This window comes from Harpia harpyja, chromosome 3, assembly GCF_026419915.1.
Source record: "Harpia harpyja isolate bHarHar1 chromosome 3, bHarHar1 primary haplotype, whole genome shotgun sequence".
NCBI classification, from domain to species: domain Eukaryota; kingdom Metazoa; phylum Chordata; class Aves; order Accipitriformes; family Accipitridae; genus Harpia; species Harpia harpyja.
Window position 1 is genome coordinate 45,854,749 of NC_068942.1, and position 22,459 is coordinate 45,877,207.

The following is a 22,459-nucleotide window of genomic DNA, read 5'->3' on the forward strand; positions in this document are numbered from 1 at the left end:
GCTACTGTACTGTGAAAGGGAACTCTCTATTTTCAATACATGCAGTTTTCATTTTCTCTACAAAGCACACTTCCAGACTCATTGATCAGCGGTGCTACAGCAAAGGAAAGCAATGCTGAAACAGTTTTCTGAGGCAAACTAAACACATAAAGGATTGTGTTTACTTTAAAATTACTATGCTCAATATGTCAATTAGATAAAACTTTGTAAATTAGCTGTCATTCCACCTCTCTCAAGAAATTGCTTGTTTGTAGGAATATGACTTATGCAAATTTTGAAGTGAAATGAGAAGCTCATTAAGCAAACCGGCAGTTTAACGTCCTTATATTTCCTGGTTATTTCATAACAATGCCAATATCTGAGCTCTGTGAACACAGTGAAGACTGTGGCCATGTTTATACCACGCTGGTTTCCCCCCAATGCCCAAACCTGACTTGCAACAGTTATCAGAGAAATATCTCTTACCAATAAATAATAATCTCTCTGTTCCAGTTAATTTCACCACTAAAGATGATGACTAATCTGAAGAGGACTGATTTTGCTTTTTTTCCCATATATATCTACCATGTGGTTTATAGTATATTTGGAAAACTGAAATCTACTGAAGCACTTATATAGGACATTTGGCCCAATATAGCCTCCATCTATGCTGCCTAACTAGAAAGATTTCTTACCCTGGTTTCATAAAAACTCTGCCAAAGTGAATCTGTGCGTGAAGATCAATATCCAGCACCTGTTTAAGATAGTCCTGTTTAAATTAAAAAAAGAAAATTGATTAAGTAACATCAAAGTGGCTTGTATCATGTAAGCATTCAAAGTAATTAATTAATACCAAGTGAAGATGAAAGACTTTTCATATCCCAAAAGTGCTACAGTCCAGTGGGGAATTTCCAGTATTTGAAAGAAAGTATTTTCAAAAAGAAGAAGTGAAGAACAGACTCATTTTAGGTGCCAAACCTGACTCCACGGGGACATAGTAATATATTTACTTAAAAGTCAGCTGCAGCAGAATCTCAGAGGACCCCACAAATTCCTACTACTAAAACATTGTCTATGTCAAAGATGGAAAAAAGCCTTTATGGTTCAAAGTTAAGACTTAAAATCATCAAGTTATTTAACTTTTGCCATGGAGGCTATCTAGCAGTAGAGTCAGAGATCTCCTAGTACTTTTGAAATCAATACTGTACTGTAGAAATCATAGTTTTCCAGGATACTGTAATTATTGTAATTTCTTGGGGACATGGTCTAATTCACAGTGGTTGCGTTTAACAGTCCTTAGAAAGGAAAAACTGTGGGTGGCTTGTGCGCTAGTTCAAGTTCAATGATTTTGCATAAACACAATTGACTCAGTTTTTAAAACGAATTGAATTACTTGTTTAGTCTTTATTGAAAATTGCTGTGTTCAAAAATGTAGTATCCTGTCTGTTGTGTTTAGTGAGATTAAAGACACAGGACATAACAGTCATCTGTGAAGAAAGACTTTGGAAGCAGTAAATCTGAAGCTCCCTTGCAGTTTTCCCATCTTTCTCCCTTTTTTTTTTTTGTGTGTGTGTGTTCAAATACTTGAAAGCAGCAACTTTTTTCAGCCAGGCATGAATTCTCAATTATTGATTGCATTAACACCATTTTTACTTTCTATTTACTTTTTGGATGTTCACAATTATTTCATTAAAACTGCTGAAAGCTCAGTATCAGAAGGCTAACCATCAGTGGAGTGTAGAGCTTATTGACTTTATGCTGTTGCCTCAAATTCAGACTGGGGAGAAATTAGCCAGAAGGCATAAATGCTTGTAAGACCATTCAGCAGTCCAGTCACTTCCTAGTGTTCCTGTGTCTGCACTATGTCACCACATTCCCAATTTAAACACCAGCACTTGTCCTTGATTATTTTTCTAGTAATACTGAGGACAATAATGGGATTGAACGTAGGTGGCACTGGTTTAACTAGTTATCCATTTTCATGATGTATCCAACAATATGATTTCTACTTAGAAAGTGACAAAAACAGCACTCATGTTTGCCATCTCCTAATGACTGTCTTTAGTATCTGTTAGTTATAAAAGGAGAGATGTTTCTTTTACCTGCCAAACTCACAGATTCAGCCTGGGGTCAAAAAGTAATCTGAGTTTTCCTTCGCATAAGTCATGATTAATAAATGTCCTGCAGGTTCATCTACGCCCCACCAGCATCTGTGTATCCCTATTTTCTTTGATGGTTTTGGCACAGGGATTACCAACAGGAACTCAATCAACAATTCTGTTAATGATTCAAAAGGCAAATATATCAGCTCACTGTGTCTCATATGTATTGCCTCTGTAGGACTATCAGGTGCAAAATGTGATAAAAGTATTTTTGTAACAGATACAGCTTTGGCATATTCAGGAAACAGATCTGCTGAGTAGGAAAGAGCTATTTATATACTCAGGTTGCTTTTCAAAGTACTTTCAAAGTAGCTTTATTCTATCTACATTTTACCTGCTCTAAGAACAAAAAGAAGTCTGTTGCCTTCATGTGCTATTAACCAAGCACCTTCCTCATCATAACTACATAAATCATTCCTTAAAAAAAACCACATTTGCAAATCACACATTGAGAATTAAAATCTTCCCTGTTTTACTGTCTACTATAGTATAGTAATAAGAACAAAGGGAATGAGGATAGCATTGAAGACTATTTTTAAATTAATTCACATTTAAGTGTTCCAAAAAAAGCAAGATCCCTTTTTAATAAACATTAATACAAACGTAGAAGCTCTGAAGACAGACTCTGGCTTGAAATTCTTACATATATTGTAGCAAGTCATACTTAAATTTAGCATACCTTTTCCCCCATAGATACACCTCCTGATGTAATGATCACATCAGCACGGCTGATACCCTCATTCAGTGCATTCAGTAAATCATCTGGGCTACAGAAAAGAACAGGCAAGCAGATTAGTGGCATGGAACTGTTATGAGTTGTAGTCTAAGTAAGTGTCTGTGTGCACACATACAGATGTATATACACACACATATTTTAAGAAAGAGATACAGCTCTAGGATAATGTAAGATCTTTTCCTTCTTAAGACTCCACACTGCTCTATTCAAGTCAAGAACTGCAATCTCATTAAGTGAACACCACACCGTTTGGCACCTTTCTGTCTAAGAGCTTTGCAACAGGAACAGTGGGATACTTTAGGCTGGGACTGAAGAACACTAATACAAGTGTCTAAAAATATGTAATTTGCACAGTAGGTAGCAATACAAATTATGATTTAGATGAACTGACAGGGCTATATAAAGGGACTTGACACATGAAAATTACTGGCCACCAAGCAGGCTGCAGTACTACCTGTCTAGCTTATTTGATGTGCGCAAAAATGGGGGTAAGGCTCCACTTCAAATGTCCGTCAGTGAAAAGCAGGAGTAAATCCTTTATCTTCTCCATTAGAGGGCTCTGTAGCAAAGCCAGCTGTACATCCACTTAATCTTGAAAAAACACAATTCACCCTGTTCAAGTGACTATTTACCTTCGCGAGAAACAGTGTAAGGGCATCTGTGATGTTCCTCCATACAAAGAGTGTTACTGCGAAGGTGAAGGATAGAAGCTGAGTATATTTCAGTTTTGGTATCTGAACTTCTCTCCTTTTTTTTTTAGATCTAAACGGGAAACTCTGAAGTGGGCATTAGCTATCTAACAGCCGTACTGATGCTAATACAGAGCTTCAAGGCATGCAGTGGAGAAACTCACTAATACAACTTATACAAGACCACAGGAATCCAAAAGAATTTCCAATATATTAAATCCATACTTTGCATTTAACATTTGTGAACTGACCAGAAGCTGACCGATTGCTATGACTGTATGTAATGTTCCTTCAACAGTATGTTTTTACTTTAATGATTCTGAAAGTTTTTCATGGGAGGCTGTTCCTTCTTAGAATGCAATTGAACGAATGGGCAATAATGCTAGTGACTGTATAGAGGACTTCACCTGGAATACAGCACTTCAGTTGAATGCCACACTACAGTTACAAAATGCCATTATGGGTTATCAAGGCTTTGCAGGGTGCAAATGGCATGTGGGCTATCCTTTGGGAACTTTGGCTATATTTCACCAAAAGATAGAAGCACTGCAGTTATTTTGGCGTTCGAGCTAGAAACAGGAAAACTAGAAATACTGTGCAAGTCCTGGTTGACCTTTCAGAGACTAACAGAAACTGTGTGTTACAAAATGTCTCAGAAAGAAAAATCTTTTCCTCTGAGCATCCTGTCTTTGCCTGTGGTTTAGTGAAATATAAACAGCAGTCAGCATTACGTCGTGCTGTGTGCACTACAATTTATGTGACACAAGAAAGACTGTGCTCCCTCACTGAGTAGATATTTCAAGTGCATGCAACCCTGCACACTCCTCATCTCCTCACCAGAGAGCCCTCAAGTGTCCTCGACCCTGGTTACGCCTTGCAGGCAGAAAGACTCAAGACCCTTTTTCCACCATCTCCAGTGACTGATGCAGCACCTTCTTTGGCATCACAGTGTGGTTATCCTGCAAAACTTTTCTATTTGCGCTGGGTTACATCCACTCTTTAGGGTCATATTGCTTTGTAAGGGGTAGGCAACAAACTATAGCAGAAAGAAGGGCAGATTGCTGGTGCCATAGTAGGCTGTAATCAATCAGATAGAATTATACACTACCATTTTTTTAAAGGGAAGAGTGGCATGCCTCCAGGACTTTTGTTTAGGGTACTGGGTATCTTGGATACTCTAAATGGCCTATAATGAATGGCTGAAGTCTTTGTTTTCTTTGGGAGAAAATGTAAAACATACGGACTCAAGCAAAACCATCTCCTTCTTTGTTCTTTGGGAAACAGAGACATTTTCTCAGCTGCCCCTTCTGAAATCTCAGGATCATTTTATCCAAAAACCAGCACAAGTCTTCACTAGTTGTTGAAGGCAAGAGGAAAGAAGCAAGTCTGTTGTTGGCTACGGTCTGTGTCTTCTTCAGAACCAATTGTTTCATATTGATTGTCTAAGTAGTAATCTGTATGTAATAAGATATTGGTTAAGATTGTTATAGAGTTTGTAATAGGAAAAGTCTCTCAAGATCTAAGTATTCCTTAATCCTTGCCAATGAGGGTGCAGATTTGAATGCAGCAAGGAATATGTATTCATTACACAGGTCGATATAGGCCTTCCTGAAGCTCGACGACAGACACTCATGCCACTACTACTAAGCTAAGACTGCTTTCAGTATATTTTTCTCACTAGGTTGTGATGCAGCTGAGGACCTTATCTGGAGCTTGCTCCAGGCTGTTTCATTTTATCTTGCTTAATTATTTAAAAGTTATTCATAGCAGCAAGACCACCTGTCTGGGGACATCCTAATTCTGGATTATGAAGTGTGCTTGCTCTTGGTTGTGGTTTGAGAATAACGGAAGGAGTAGTAAAAAGCAAATGAGTCTATATTTAACTGTTGTTAAATAGAATGGAAGTGCTCCTACTTACATACTGAACATATATATGTGTGTGTATATATATAAAATTACTTAACAAAGGAAAAAAAACCCCAACCCCAAAATAAACCCAAACTCAAACCAGGTGAGGACTCAATTCACACCTTTGTTTATGAGGGTAGCATACCACTGAAGTAGTTCATCATACAGATTTTTAATACATGTCATGTAAAAAGTTGAAGATTACTGGACTCGGTGCATTTTTTCAGCATTTCCAGCAGGATAACCTGTATAATATATCCCTTTCTTTACCATCTGTATAAGGCAAGACATTTAAAAATTCTACCACTAAAACTTTATCCAACCAATAGCACTGCATATCATCTTTAGATAGCTGCAAAATGCATTGAATTCTTCCAAAATGAAAGATGTGATAAAAATTTTATTGTAATAAACTGAATTATTATGCTAGTTTGGATTTTATTCTGAAGAAAGGAGACATTTACAGAATTCCCTTCCTTGCCTTTGCAGAAGGCTTCTCTCTTTTTGCCATATTTGGCACATTTCTTTTTGTCACTCAGGTCTGTCTAACTTCTGTCCTACTTGAGGCTGGTAGTTCCATGACTCTTCAATTAACACAAAACACTCCTTAAAGGAGTCACCTGCTGTAATCTTCAATCAACACCGTAGCAAACATTTTCCTTGCCTTTAGTGTATTTAATGCAGACAGTTATCATTCAAATTGCACATTAACACATATTTGATATAATCAGATAACAAGATACTACTTCGCATTTCATTTGTTGTATAACAATGAACAGCTTCTCCTTTGGATTGACACGGAAAGGGAATAAATAATTGAAGACGATTAACTTCTGAAAGAATAGACAAAATAGCTTTGGCATCTGAGCATAACAGGACAAGATTGTTCTAAAAGGCCTGGGACAAATCATGATGAAGCTGAAAAATAACCCTCACTATCTGAGCAGGTACAAATCAGAAGCTATATTCTGAAGCCCTGGCCACTGCTAGGGGCAGGATACTGGATTAGCCAGACTAATGGTCTAATTTACTATGATAAATCCTTTAAAATGTCTTGTGAAAGTGCTATTCTTGGATTTTTTTCCTTTATGGACAGAACTGTAACAGGTGCTCAAATATAACGGTGAATATCTTAATCAATGTAAAGTAGATTTTGATGGTAAGTCTCATTTCCAGATGGTAAAACTACTCTGTTTCATTTGGTGATTTTCAAAGTCAGAGTGACATTGTGCACAAGAAGGGAGTGTGCTTTTCTAACATGCTGCAATTGATTAAAAAAATTATACTCCCTGTATGTTTCAGGTCACATCCCAGCATCTGCTGCAAATACAACTAAGAAAATTTGTTCTATAAAGCTTACATACAGTTTATGAAACTATTCATACAGGTAAGTAAGCACAAATCCAAACTTTCTCTCAACAGTAGAAATCCCCATCTATAGCTGATTGTGTTTGCACAAATATTATGTGTATTGCACATACATTTGCTTTGCATAACAAGTCCATGTACTTTTAAGTATATCTTTATATTCTCTGTTAATTTTGCCAATCTGATAAACAGAGTATCTACTTTACCACCTCAATTTCCTGACCCTCTTTATTCTGTTTTATAGAACAGAATGAGCAGTACAATCTGGACATTAGTTGGAGGGTATCTGTTGTGCAGTGGCAGCAGCATGCGTAGAATCCGGTAAGCAGATGCATGACATTGCACTTGACATGCCACTTGATTTCATTAATTTGAAGAGAGGGCTTGCAGGATGGCAGTATACCAGAACAGGAACACCTTCTGGATTCACGAAAAATTCTGATTATCAAAGCTAGTTTGTCGAAAACCGTTATGTAGCACTTGATTACTGAGCTGTCTTTGAACTGAAAAGATACACAGCAGCTTAAGAGCTTGAACAAGAAAATGATGCAAGCCTCATTAAAATAGACATGAGCCATGTAGAAGATTTTTTCCTTTATCCCTCTCAAAAGAAATAGCTACAGTACAGTCAAGACCAAAGAATTCTCTATGTTTTAAGTGCCATTTTGAAGTACCCTAACTTACAGTGTAATTTTCTCTTTCAAATAGAAATCGGTGTCTGTTAATTCACTTCTGTTGATCCTGTTGTTGTGCTTCACTGTCGTTAATTATAAATCCGTCAGCCTTTTCTGTGATACAACCCTTAACACCGGCAGTATGATACATGCAATTAAACTGCTCAGTTTTATAATTTAATTTAGAAAACAAGTAACAACAAATGGTGATTTGCATCACCTATCACTCTGCAGTAAAATGAGCGATCCCTGTAAAATCAAACTGGAACATTTAGTTAGGACTGACTTATCAAGCCATTGTCACAGTACAAAATCCATAGTTCATTACTAATTTCCAGGACCATTTCCACCAAGTTCTTTGCCACAGTAGTCTCATTCATTCAAATAAACCTCATTACCTGACAGTCATTTCCAGTCCTTGTTGTTTATTGCCACATACAGCTATTACTCTTGGGTGACTAATAGAAACACTTGCGATTGTTGTACTCTTCTATGCATCAGCCCAGACTTTTACAAACCCAGGTCTTCTGGAAACCTGTACTTGCAAAATTTGTGCATGCAAACCATCACAGTTAGCACCTTCAACGCACGTGCTTTACAGATATACTAGACACAGATACAGAAAGATATACATGCACCATAATGCACCAGATGCATGCAGAAGTGTCTACTGTGAGTACAAAAGCAGAGCTGGGTAACCTTTCTTGCCTACTGTTTTACTTTATTTGAAAGCATCTCAAGTATTTCAGTTATATGCTGAAATAATTACCCCTTCAGACATGATTCCTCACAGATTCAGAGGAGCTACAGACTCCTGCACACATAGTGAAAACTGAAGTGTTAGTAGTGATCCTACACCAATCACACTAAAGACCAAAGTAGACCAGCTGCTCCTCTAAACTACAGCAGCTGACTGTAAACTTCAAAAGGCTGTGTGCCATCTGTAGGGACCCTGAGTTTAGCACATTCTGGCCATGCCCACACAAACTGGGAACTGTGGTTTGTGCTAGTTTTGTGTCTTATAAGGTCTCGTTTCTGCTAAACAGATCTCCCAGAAGAAGAAAAGATTTAAATAATGTACGAGGACCTGCTAAAAATTCCCCTTGTATGCAAAGATCCCAATCAAGCTTCTAGTTCTACATCAGAATAAAAAAGAAACACCTCCAAAACAACGAAGAATTTACTGAAGTAAAATTTACATGAAAAAAACGAGAGACTGTATTTATTGTACTCAGAGATCTCATCAAGCTCAATGACATTTCTGTTTGAGGAAAGATGGGATATGGGTTTGATCCTTTATGATTAACTCACATTTTTCTTCTTGTGCTCATTCAGTTGATGTGACAGATTTCAAAATGAATAAATGAATGCAGCTAGGCATAAAGACAAAGTCTGTCACCCACTTCTCACCTCATGGCCAAGAGGAATATTTTGCATATCAGTAATTTGCAGGATGCAGAATAGTGAATAGATGCCATATTACGTTTAGCCAACTAAAACCCAACTTCTGTAGAATGTAATATTGAATGTAGTTCGATGAATGTATTTAAATGAATGTAATTCAACAAATGAATATTTCAATGTAACAGGAATTCTGTGTTTTGACTAGTATGGTTTTCTAAAGCAGAAGAAGATCCGATTTTGATGATGTATGTAGCAACATATGGGTACTCTTCTGAAACCATATTTGTTTCAAAATTCTCCAGTGTATTTCATCATGTTCTTATAATGTTTCTTCCTTCTACCTTCTGTGGTATTTCCCTGGATCACTTTGAACAGATGCAGTATGTTTTCCCTAGGAATATAGGCCAGCTTGTGAGGAAAGCTGGAATAATTACAGTAGCTTTTGGGTTGTTCAACATGACTATGTAAGTTTTGTCTACCTGATAGCAATGAATCTTATCCCAGTACTTACCAGAAATCCATTAGTTTTTCCAAGAAGTTGGATGGGATTTCACTGGTAAAGATAATAGCTTCTATTTTATCTTCCTTCTTATGAAGGAAGTGAATCTGTATGGATTCACTGGAAAGTTTTCACTTTTGGAGTGGAAACTACTCAACAGTTGTAGCTGGGTTGAAATAATATGACTGAAGATTACACCACACAATACAACAATCAATGCCAAAGACATTGCTCATCAGTAAAGATGACAGTGCACTGGTGAGTCTGAAGGGTAAACGCGGTTCTGCAGTTATTTCTTTCAGAGCACTCGTGAAATATGAGAATTGGCTTATACTGACATAACTGAAAGTAAAATATTATGACTGATGTAATTAGTGCCAGTTGCTTATAAACCAAATAGTGTAACATGGTATTGTTATCATGGAATTTCTTACCTTTTCATTTTGCTTTAGTTTCAATTTTAGGTAAGAGTAAATTTTAGATAAATTTTAAGTGAATTTTAAGGAAATTCATCTCCCTGTAAACTGATGTAACTGCTATTGAACTGCAGTATGGATGCCTCTGTGACAGGTAGCAATGCAGTCCCTAAAGGCAATGCCTCAAAATGAACGTTTTCTCTGTAAAGTTCCACCTTTTATAGAATCGTAACTTAGTCACTTGGAAAAATGTCTGTCTCCAGAAGAAAAATGACTTGGAAGCCACAGGTCAGAGACAGTATAAAAAGGCCTTTTAAAATTCCCTCTCATCAGCTATGTCTTAAAACATATAGCTTATTTTTTAGAAAATGACAAATGAAATATGACATCAATTTTTGTTTAATAAAACTTAATACAAATTCTCCAAGAAGAGTAAACTACAGTTTATTAGAAATAAGAGAACGAACAGAAAGAGAAACTTATCCTGTCTAAGACCAGCAAGTCAATTTTTTGACAGCTGCTAGTCAATGGAAGGAACTAGAACTTCATTTGTCTCTACAATACCGGACTATATTCCTTCAAGCACAAAGATGTTTTTAGTGTAAGAAAATGCCCGTTGCATTCTCTCCTGCCCTGGGAGCAGAAGCATTCTAATTGCTCATGCTTTGGGTAGCAAGGCTTTATTCTAGGGGCTGTTTTTTATTGATGCTTGCCCCAGCACTGCTTAGAAGAGCCCAAAGGCTCATTTAATGTGTCCTCTAGATTTAGGCTGTTAGCAATGATATGTGAAACAGACTTGTATGAGGTATTCAAAGTTGATCACCTGCTGGTAGATTCCAGGTTCTAGGCAATTTCTGATAAAGCAGACAGTCTATATCATGTTCTTCACATTAATCTAAAATGTTTTAAAGACTGCAGGTTCTTGTAAGCTAATTGCAGTTAAGGGTTTTTTTGGGTGTATAGAGTACAGTGTAAGATTCTAGTGGGTTGATCTCTTTAGTCAACTTAATGAGGAAAACCTAGATTTATGACAACGTGGCTTCAGCATGAACAATCAATTGCTGAACAAGAACAAGTCTTTTGAAGGCTAAGGATATGGCAGATTGATTCAGTAACGAGTACAGAAACTTGTTTTTCCAGTGTCCAAAGTGAACATTAAGCTATAAGTCAATCCTCCAACCTTTGGTTATAAAAATAGGCCTACTAACCACACTGAGGATCCTCACATGTCTGTAGTTTTCAGGTACTAGCCTTTGATAGGTTTTTCATTACTTTTCTGCCTAGTTTTAATTCCTACAAGAATCTAACTATAGAAACTAATTTTTCTGTTTGTTAACAGAGAAAATGACGGGTGGTTTACTGTCGCTCTGTTATCACTCCTGACCCTTTGGCCTGTCTATGATAGGAAGTAAGTTCTATAAATTAATCTGTATTATTAAGCCATCCCTCTAAATAAGACCTATATAATTGTACATGTATTTTGGAAAAAAAGCATAGTGGATAATTTAGAGATTTCACGAACATTCCAGTTAGCCTGCTTTAGAGATGATCAGCATGATAATGGAAAAACAAGTATGCAGGTATGACTGAAGAGTCGTCACAGTGACTTCCCTAGAGTTGTACTCTGCTACTACATCAAGCAGGTTTCTTCCTAATTTGCTCTATTTTTAAAAGGGAAAAGCCTTGATGGATAAAGATGGTTGCTGCGACTGACAAGTAATGTAAACATTCTTGCTATTAACAGAGTTTTAATTTTATCAACGTCGTGGAGCCATGTATGTCTCCAGTGCACTGGTACATAAGAACTTAACTGACAAGGCAGTGCTATTTAATGGAGAGAATAAACCACCATTTGCTTCTATATGGCAACCATTAGTAGAATCCATGCTCCAAGCTCTGCACTGACAGACATTTAGTCGAGCCTGCCTGTGAGCATGCATGTGCCTCAACGTCCCAAGTGTTTTAAAAACGGTGCTCACCAATCTGGTAGGCCTGTCTCCGCAGTGTTCTGGAAGCTCTGTGTCCCTTCTTCTTTAAAAACATCTGGCTTCCTGAGGGTAAAGGAAGCAGAAGGGGTATAATAAAGAGCCAGGGAAGGAGAGAGGCTCCGGGGGTGAAAGGGATGCTCTGTGCTCAGCTGTGTCCCCCTTGGTGGCTCTGAATATTCAAAATCATCATGGGAAATGCTTCTTCTCTGCAAGGCCAGCCAAGAGGAGAGAAAGGGAGTGTACAGGAACACATTTCTGTTATAGTTTGGAAAGGCTTCTCACAAGGATGAAGAGTGGAGTTATGGAAGGATTTAGGCCCAAACAGGGCATGCCAACAATGTGTAGTTCATCCTTCCTTGCAGAGTCTATGGAGAAACTTCTTTACTCTTGACTTCCAGACAAAGCAAAATGAAGTGTTAAACACCTTGACATTCTGGAATATATGGGATAATAATGGGAAAATATTTGGAGATGGGTCGCAATGCAACATTTTTACTCATACTTTCTAGCTTCTTATTTAGGAAATGGGTCTCAAGGCATATTAAATGTCACCTTCTTGACTACAAGGGGGAAAGGGCTGTATTTATCCTAATTTTATATCTCCATAGTCAATAAAGATGCCACTTCATTCATGAGAAGCTTATACCCAGCTACCCTGCTCCAAGAAGCAGGTTTAGAAAAAATATCCAAAACTAAGAAAGTTACTGCTATCAGGACCTTATTTAAAACAATGTTTTGCTATGAATTCCTATTTTATGGAGACAGCATTTCCTTTTACATGCACTTCTTCCAAGTCAGTTTCACTGGGAAGAAATAATTTTTAGATAGCGTCCTTTGTAAGAGAAATACGAAATAAGCTGAAATCTATGCTTTTATACTCTTAAATGTAGGACAATTAAATGTAGAACACAAAAAAATCTTCATTTGACATGAAGATTTAGAAATGTCTCTTTCAAAAAAAGTAAAATAAGATGTTCAAGATTGAAATGGACCAGGTCATGAATAGTCACTGCACAACTCTTGAGCCCTTTCTTCTTTTCAGCTGGCTGGACTGTTAACAACAACAAAATCAACCTCCCTCCGCAGTCCCCAGCCCAGGCTCAGTTTATCCTGCACACAGCAGCTGCAGTCTGTCATTTCAAACATCACTTCTGGGCACACACAGATCCTATCTGACTGAGGAATGATGAGAAGACCGGGCCAGTATGCCTGCACTATGTTTTACTGTTACTCATGCACATGGACACTACTAAAATGAAATCTAAAATCCCCTTTATCACCTTGTAAATCCATGCCTGAGTTTTCCTCCTAGGTCATCACAGAAAGGGTCTGTCAGATCAGATGCCTACTAATGTTGTTTGGAAGTCATGGAAAAATATTAAAACTATTTAGGTTATAAGTTTAGATGTCCATTTCCTTCTGACAGTTTTCCCAAGACAGCCATTTCCTAAAATGCCTTCAGTCCCTTATTTGTTCTTCTGTCCATTGTCAGAGAATTTAGTCAGTCTCTGTTTCTTGAAATAGGGTCACTGTGTCAGGAAGTGACATACAAAAGACTTTCAGATTTCTAAGTGATCCCAGCTTCTGGTTTACTCATCAACATTACGGACAGCAGTCTCAAAAATCAAGAACTTTTTCCCGCAAGGTACTAAACTCTAAGAGTACTCTCACTCTCACAATGTTCTTCTCCAAGAAGGCAGACCGAAACTACAGATGTTTCTAAATGACACCATGAATTACACAGAGGCGAGGAAACCAAAAGCATCTCGTCAAAATTTCTAGAAAGTTTCAAATTCATTTGAGCATCACATATTAAAATAGCCAAAGCTCTGACTTGCATTCTGTCTTTACAGATCACTGTTGCTGTGTTATTTCTGCTGGTACTGGTCTTCTGACTTTGTGCTTCTACTACATATTGTCCATTAGTATAACACAGAAATTAATTTAATTCTCTGAAGTAAGAGTTAAGAGATTATTTGCGACCAGGAGAAATAATTCTGATAATTTTGTGTGATTTGGCACTCAATATAATCTAGGAACCTCCCTGAACTTGCTTCTGTTTGAACTGTAGATCACATTTAAATGAATATCCAATCTTGCTTTGAAATGAGTATCTATCAAAGCATTTGATATAGTTTCCTAATAACTAATTATTTTCACTGTTAAAATATGCTTTATTTACAGTCTTAATTAGTCTAACTTTAATATCTAGCCATTGCTGCTGAAACAGAAACTTTATTCAAAATTTATTCTCCATGTGGCTCAGTATTATTGGAATGTAATCAAGTCATCTTGTAAGAATATCTGTTGAACTGAACTGCCTGAGTTCTGATACTGTTGGAGTATACGGTCCGCCTTTCAACCACTTAAAAATTTTAATGGTTCTCCTCTGAATTATATACAATATCCTGTTGTGTTCTTGTCCTGGGAATACAAAGGTAAGGTAAAAAATAACCTTCTAATTCTACAGGAGACTTAGCTCTTTATACATATGCTAGAACTTGTATTTAGCAGATTAGTCACTACAATACTCAAAGGTTCTCCTAAATCTTTACTTCTCAAGATATAATCCTCCATCCTGTAAATTTTACCTACATTCTTTAGTCCTATATATATCAATTCATACTTGGTTGTATTAATAATATACTAATAACCAGTTTTCTAAGTGATTCATATCACTGACACAGTGACCCATCTTCAACATTCACCACTTCTTTGATCTTTCTGTATCTACTGCCTTTATTAGTTTTAATTATTTTCTTCTAGGGTGTTAATAGTAAAATTTCAATCCTCAAAAATTTCTTAGTGACTTGGGAACCCGAATTCCTATATATGATCTAGATATTAAGGAGGTTGAAAGTAATTTAAGTGAATGATATTTTGGCTCCTAGAGGCCTAAGTTCTCTTGTAAAAAGAACTTATGTCTCCAAGTATTTTTTAAAATGTTAATATATGCCTCAAAAATAGACTACAGTAGTTTTTATTTCACTCCAACAAATAGTTACAGATTCCCTCTATTTTCAAATATAGGAGGATTTTCATAGTATTCTGTCCTCTTTATTATTTGCTGTTTAGTGTCATGTTCTACTACTGGGTTGTTATTCTATAAATGCTAATTCAGGAAGAAGTCCATGCCTGTGTTGAGGACAATTATGAGAATGACACACTGTTGTGCATTACCTTTGCACCTGTCACCTCTACAGCATGAAATTTTATTACATGTCACAGTATGTAGTTTCCTACTGGTACAGAAGATCCCCTGGGACTTGTACTGCCCCGTTTCACAAGTTCTTTTTTCCACCTCTGTTTTGGCTCACATGTTGCTTTGTGTTTTCTGAATGTGCACTAGATGAGATGACTTGTCACATATGACAACTTATCTGAAGTTTGCCCTAATGATTATCAAGAGTTGTGACAGATATTAAACATTTCGGCTTGAAAAGGAGAATATTCTTCTTGACAGAGCACAATGGAAGAGAGGATGTCCATATCTGAATCACCTTCAAACCGTTACCCAGTGTCCCTGGATTCATTAGGCTATGATCACACTTTATAACACCATCATTCTTTGAGCAGATCTAGAACTGAAGTCACTTTAGCAAAAACTAATATTGTGACATTTGATTTAAGGCCTTTTCTCTAACAAGCCTTTTCTTGCAGTCATTTATTAAATGATAATACTACTACTACTAATTCTGTTCACAGTATATTCGATTGTACCCAAGTTGGACATTAAACTGGTGCAGGGAGAGGCTAGGATTCTGTGGCTGAATTCTGCCTATAACTCATATTCTAACTCATATGATGATGTCTGTCAAGCTGATATTGCATGAGAAATTTTAGAGTTGCAACAGTTTCCCGCTCTTCTCCTCCACTCCAGATGTTCCATCTGAATTATAATACTGGCAATTACATGCAACCCACACAAGTACAAAAGATTTAAACCTCTTTTTGGATGGCAAACATAAAATTTAAGCAGGCTAAAGCCTTGAATGAAATCTTAGTATCCCTTCCAAAATATGAAGGGACTCTTTCAAAGCCTTTATTTTAGGGATATCATACAGTAATGCTGTCACAATAACAACGGTGATTTTTAATGGGTTTACCTGTCACTTAGAAGCTATATGTCAAACAGTATGTCATAAAAAAGAGGTATATAAATGAGAAACTAATCAATTCTAATGTAGAAAAGTTCTCATATACTGCTGATTTTATAACCGTTCCGAATAAATTTTTAAAGCAACTGAGCAGATAATACGAATTTCCTAAATTTTTCTCATAAGGAGAGAGAGATTCTTTCTTTCTCCATTGTGAAATCACAAGCTCAAAAAATGAAAATGCAGCTGGAAGCAGCTAATGTTATACATGTCTCTCAGAAAAATGATAAGGGAATTAGAAGATAGGTAAAAGAATGCAGACAAGGGGAAAATGTACTCATGTAAACAAAGGTAAAAATGGAGGAAATTGAACTCATTACACGTAATCAAAATTCTTTAGCAAGTTTAATACGAGAGTCTCTCATAGAAGGAAAACTGTCAAAATGGAAGATGGCTTTCTAAAACAGAGGCCTACGCTACAGCAGATTTTGCTAGGGCTAAACTTTACAGCTTTAAATAAACAGTGGATACAAAGAACACCACAAATGAAATAATCAGACACAAAACTATCCTGATAATCAAGTTAATAGAGTTCTACAGATCAGATCAGAGATGTAACTCTTGTTTTTATCAATGGTTTCCAAAGAACCAAATAATTTCATACATTATAAGCAAAGGAAATGAAATTAGAAGCCTTTGTCTTGTTATGTGAGACAACACTCAAAAGTACATGGGATTACCAGTTTTAACTGGCCAGTTGTTTTTGCAGTTTTTTAGCAAGTGATTCTGTGATTCAGACAAAGATGTAAGACACAACAGTAAGAACGACATCAGAAGGGTTCTTCCTTTTTTTAGTTTTGCATTTGTTTCTTGTCTTTAGAGTAGTTCTGGAAATGCAGTATCTTCCATTTCTACCCAGAGATATGTGCTTTTCAAACAGCTTGATTTTTACGTGATAAGAATACAAATAGAGAAAATCTTGGCTTCTAGCCACCCATAACTTCAGCTATATTGCATTTTCCAGCTTTGTTCTTTTCTCCTATTGCTTGCTTCTAGGATTTTAACTGTAGATTTTATCTATGTGTTTTGGACTTGCTGTTTTTCATTTTGAATATTGAGTCCTATATACAATTTATGAGAAGGGAAACAAACAATGACAGTCTCAGAAATTCTTAAAATGCTCCAAAAAGAAATAAAATATTGGTTTCAATTGAGAATTCAAATATAGGCTAAGTGAGACTTGAATGGCCAGTTCAAAACGTAACTTCACGTATGATTAATATGCAAAGACGTTTTTAGAGTGCTCCTAACTACTCTGCAGCCACCCACAGACATTCCAAGTGCTTCCCCATCCTTTCACATTCTCTGTTGGAACATGTTTACATGTATCACAGTCCTGGGCTTTGAAGCAGCTGGACAAGCTATTGTCTTACCTAAACACCTCTGAGTGATTCATATTCTGAAATGAAATATAGGAACACTCACCTCTAAGTTTGTCTTTGCAAATACTGCCCTACAACAATTTTCACACCCAGTAAAATGCAGTAAAATTTACTCAATGTAAAATGTATAAACAAGATGAAATAGAAAAAAACCCCCAAACCAAACCCCAAATGTGAAATATGGGGAGGAAGAAATACATTACAGTGATACCTTCAAAGAAAAAATTACAAGTTCTTAAGTTTCCCTTCTGAAAAGTATTGTTTGCCAGTATTTTTACTACATCTGTAGGTATTATATAAAATCTTTCTCTTTTTCACTATCTAGATACATATTATACATACAAAATAAACTGCACATATACACGAGCACACACAAACATACAAAATCTATGGTTTAACTCCAGTAAACCATATAACAGACACTGAAGGTTTGTTCACCTTTTGTATAAACATGCTAACTAAAACATCAAAATTGTACCCTTCACAAGATCTCTCTGGTAAGACTCTTGGATTTCTTCAAGTGCCATGGTACTCCATCAAATCAGTCATGTTAGTCCAAAAGATATATACTGAAATATCCATATGGGCAACATTCTCTTAGTAGCTTTATTATAAAATGAAATAATACCGTACTTATTATCAAACTAATTTACATATTCAGATTTTCCATTTGATTGAAACAGAACTGCAGATGCATTTTGTTGTAAATATATGGATTGGGCATGTGAGTGCAAGAAGAACAGCAGAAGAATTGCTAAGATTCTTGGCTAAATCAACAGTACCAAATTATTCCTTGAAAACTTACTGCAAAATACAAAATCACTGTACAATTGGAGGCTCATTATTGCTATTCTATGAGCCAAAATAACTACCTCTGCAGAAATGACTCCCCAGGCATGAAACTGAAAGTTTAAAAAGAACTCTTATTACCTTTGCCAAGGTAATACTATCTCAAGACACAGAGAACATTTTAATAGGGAGAATTGAAAACTATCAACCTCTCTCATAACTGAAAGCAAAGGTGCTGGCACTTGTCTGCCTTTGACTGACATACATGTTTGCTGTCTGGTTTTCAGCTAGCATCCAACAAATAAAAAAGGGTCACAAAACATATTTGTAAAAAATATAGAAAAGTAAAATAATTCTCTTGGGCCTTAAATCTCACTAAAATTGTCTGCTATTATTTCTGAGAGATTTCAAGATTAATTATCTTCACAGACACTCCATACCTAGGAGGTTATAGAAAAAATTCCTGAAGACAATGGAGTACATAGCTAAGTTTTGCACGATGACCTTAAATTAAACTCTCCATCTGATGGAGTTCACTATACAGCAAATTTGAGACTATACCTATTTGGTTAGGACAAGGCCATAAAGAACAAACAAGCTTTACATTCTTACTTTGCCAGAGGAGCTACCAGAAATATGTTCAGGGGAAAGCATCTTTTCCATTGGATTAACCCACTGTTAATGACAGTATGTAAGCTGATGTTGACAGTAATGTTGATGACAGTAGCAGCAACTTTTGGTCATTCAGGTGGCAAAAAGTTCCACCTCCAATATTTTGTTGGAGAAAAAAGCTGCCAACCCTTTTATGTAGGGATGATTCTTAGCAGCTGACTATGATTAACAGCCTTTTTGTGGCCATTTTCTTTTTTCACAGATACGTAAATCTAGAACCTGATCTCTAGATATAATAGTTTTATTTGAGGACTTTGCTACCTGTGTTTTAAAGTCTAAAAAGGTCCTTATAATATAGAAAACACTCTAGAGATCCAGAACATTTAGATACCATTTCTGGAAAGAACAATCTTGTGAGTTTAGGTTCTGTTTGCATGAAATCTCTACCTGAAATCGGAAACATTCACGGGCAGGAGTTTTTTTGATATTTATTGCTATTTGGAACAGCAATGGAGTTTTGCCAGGCCAGAGAAGCAAAAAGGATGCCTGGATGCAGTGAAAGTATCCCGAAGGGTTTGCTTTCCCTAAGATCACAACAACTGCTACGGTTGCTGTGTGTCACATTCCCTGTATGGATGCTTGAAATACAACTGCATTTCCCAGAGCCACCATTTAGGCTGGTTCACATATTGTAAAACCACACAGTGGTTGGCCCATTCATATACTTTCTGTCAAGCTAGTAATGTTTTGCATTGAATCCTGCACTATGGAAGACTAGTTTTGAAATGAGCTATTCCATAGCAGTAACCTTGTCTCCCTGCTTGGGAATTTTCTCATCAATCAATGTGAAATGTGGGTGCTGAAATTCACTATTTCCTTTTTTTTTCTTTTTTCTAATCTGGCCTCACTTTTACCTACCCACAAGGAATACCCTTTTTCTCAAACAGGTGGAGGTGAACCTGAACAACTCCCTATTGAACCAAGTCTGTCAGTTGGTTTGATACCCAAAATGAGAAACAAGAAAGCCTGTTCAAAGCCTTTGGGGCTCAATAAACTGAGGAAATACGTTATGCTGAGAAACTCAAGCCATGGATGACAGGCATTGCACAGTCTTGCACTGTGAATACTTATACTAGAGCTCTCAACAGGAGATGTGACTTCACTACCACTGGGAAACAAGGAGCAATCACTGTCAGGTGAACGGAAAGACTGATCACAGGGTACTACTCTGTGGCAATCAAAGTAGAGATACCAGTAAAGGAAAAAAAAATCAGATTCTTTTAAATTCTTTGACGTATTTCTGGAAATGTTGAGCTACATCCAGCAGTGGGGCCTTCCCCAAAAGATAGTTACTCAGAATGTGACAAAATTTTATACTCTAAATTAATTTTGGCATGGAAAATAAACTCTGAGAGAAACCTTTCTTCTCCCTTTATTGGATCAGAAAAAAGTATAGTTGCTGTAGAATTGTCTCCTCTTATGTGTATTAAGTATCGTGCTTGTGATGATACTGCAGCAATAAATTCAATTTGCAGCAGTAATACATGTTTCAACAAACAGAAGGCAAAACAAGATAAACACCATTCAATAAAAATTTTATCAAATGATTCTTCTTATTATTAGAATAGACTTACTTATTTCTCTAATGAAAAGGGTAAAATATCTTCTCCAAGATGTGCCCTGTCACAACACTGTGACACTTGCACTGAGTGCCATTTTCTCTGGTATTTCTTTTTTCCATGGATGCCACAAAGCGCACCACATGAATATGAAGTGACATCTTTACTAACATGTGGTACTTACTTATCTCCCACAATTCCCAAGTTGATTGTTGGGTAGCCATGTTCTTGGATTGTAGCTAGGAGAGTTGAACGGTTACTGTCCCGAATCTTTCCTGGTAAGAGGTCATCTTCAGGATTCAATAGCTATAAAATGAGAAACATGCTTAGTCAGTCTCCTTGGAATACTGTGCCTTTACACAAGTGAGAATTTTCTTCTTCAGATTAGACAGGATACTCTTAGACACCTATCATAAAATATATGTGTAAAGTGATTTAGTGAATTTAAATTAATAAGTTATGTAATGTGCTTGTTTAGTCCAATCCTGCATGTTGCTTAGTTTGTTTCTATTGTTTCATGTCTGCAAAACCTTCTTTCTCCTTAAGAGTACCTGGTTTCTAATCTCAAACATTAGAAATCAAAACACAAACTTTAAGTTTCCAGGTTATTGATTCTATTTAAATGGTTTTAAAGGAACTTCATTGATGTTGCTAACCATATTTAAAAGTATTAAAAAAAAATTTGAAATTAATTGTCTACTTACCAATAAAGATGTTTTTTAAATACAACAATCTGTACTGGAATCATAGAAGCTTAAAGCTTGGTTCTTATATCAGATACTGTTTTGGATGAAAAACTTTCTCTCAAGATAGTATCATGGCAATTGCTTCACATGTGTTACATATTTTGGAAGTTAAACTACAAAACATACATATGTAAACATATATTTTACATATATTAGGAATTCTTTTGTAGGACACAGAAAGACAACACAATATTGACAGGAGGTAAATAATAATAAGAATGTATCTGTCAAAATTACAGCAAGAGTGTTAGGTAGTAAGGTAAGAATAACCAAAAGGGAAGCATGGCTAAAGTTTGATGCTTTGGCTAGCAGCTCTGTTTCTGTGAAGGTTTCCATAGGATGTTTAAGAAACCCACTGTGCAGGATCTTTTTTAACACATGATAAAAAACAGAGTGCCCACATCAGTAAAGAATCCTTTAATGACATGCAAGAACTTTCAGTCACAGGGAAGACACTATTCAGAAAATAATGACCTGTAATCTTTGTAGCTCTTTGGATTTGTTCTTCGGTGAGCGGTAAGCTTCCTGCACGACAGACCCTGTCTATGTCATGAAATCTGGCAAGACTCTGTCCCAGCAAGGCTGGCCTCAGCCACCCACAGTACCCAGTAGTCACAGAGTAACCTTCACTGGGATTGTGGAAGTTGTAAGGACACCACCAGATGACAAAATTCAACATATTAAAAGTTTTCAAAATTCAACATATTCAAGCTGTATGAGAATACAGCTATTGGGTTTGTGTTTATGTCTGGATTTCAAAAAGTTTGTCTCAAAGGACAGTCAAAATTATAGTTCAAACTTCATGCTGTCTTTAAACCTCATATTGACTTTATCTCAACCCACAAGTTCTTTTGCTTTTGCTTGTTTCTCTTCTCTCTCTGACCCACTGCAGGAGGGACTAAGCGAGTACAGTTGCTGGCTGAGGTCAACCCACAAGATATGTAAAATTAATAAATTAAGTTAATCTTGAAACTGATTTTTCTGATGTAGTTAAGACAAAGCAATTAGAAAGCTGGTCTGGAGTTCTACCAAAAGGAGATTGTCTGGATTTCAACATGTGCTACTATTAAAAAAAATATTAAGGCAGAATACTACAACAAGGCATTTGGTAGTACCTTTCAGTTTTCAAAGACAGGTTATCTGCCATTTGCACTATAGCTGCAGAGGACTGCTGCTCAAAAGAAATTACTCTTCCAGTCATGACTAGCAGTATGAATTACAACCCTGGCTACCCCACAGGTCCTCCCTTGCTGGCAGGAGAAAAGCAGCTGACACGTGGTTGGATACGTTACCAAAATTTTTGCAAAGACAGTGTGTGAGACTTGTGAGAG

At 36.6% G+C, this 22,459-nt stretch overlaps 1 protein-coding gene across 19 annotated transcripts in view; it reads right to left on the reverse strand.

Annotated features, from left to right (window-relative positions):
* Window positions 1-22,459, reverse strand: part of GPHN (gephyrin) — a 313,923-nt gene that overhangs the window by 7,782 nt on the left and 283,682 nt on the right. For 11 of the 19 annotated variants that reach the window (XM_052782423.1, XM_052782421.1, XM_052782417.1 and 8 more), the window contains 3 exons: window positions 20,567-20,688; window positions 2,821-2,908; window positions 675-748 (listed from right to left, as the gene is read on the reverse strand). In XM_052782423.1, coding sequence (XP_052638383.1) covers window positions 675-748; window positions 2,821-2,908; window positions 20,567-20,688 — 284 coding nt within the window. Of the gene's footprint in view, window positions 1-674; window positions 749-2,820; window positions 2,909-11,814; window positions 11,887-20,566; window positions 20,689-22,459 lie in introns of all 19 variants that reach the window. The other 8 variants (XM_052782414.1, XM_052782406.1, XM_052782407.1 and 5 more) reach the window with 1 other exon arrangement.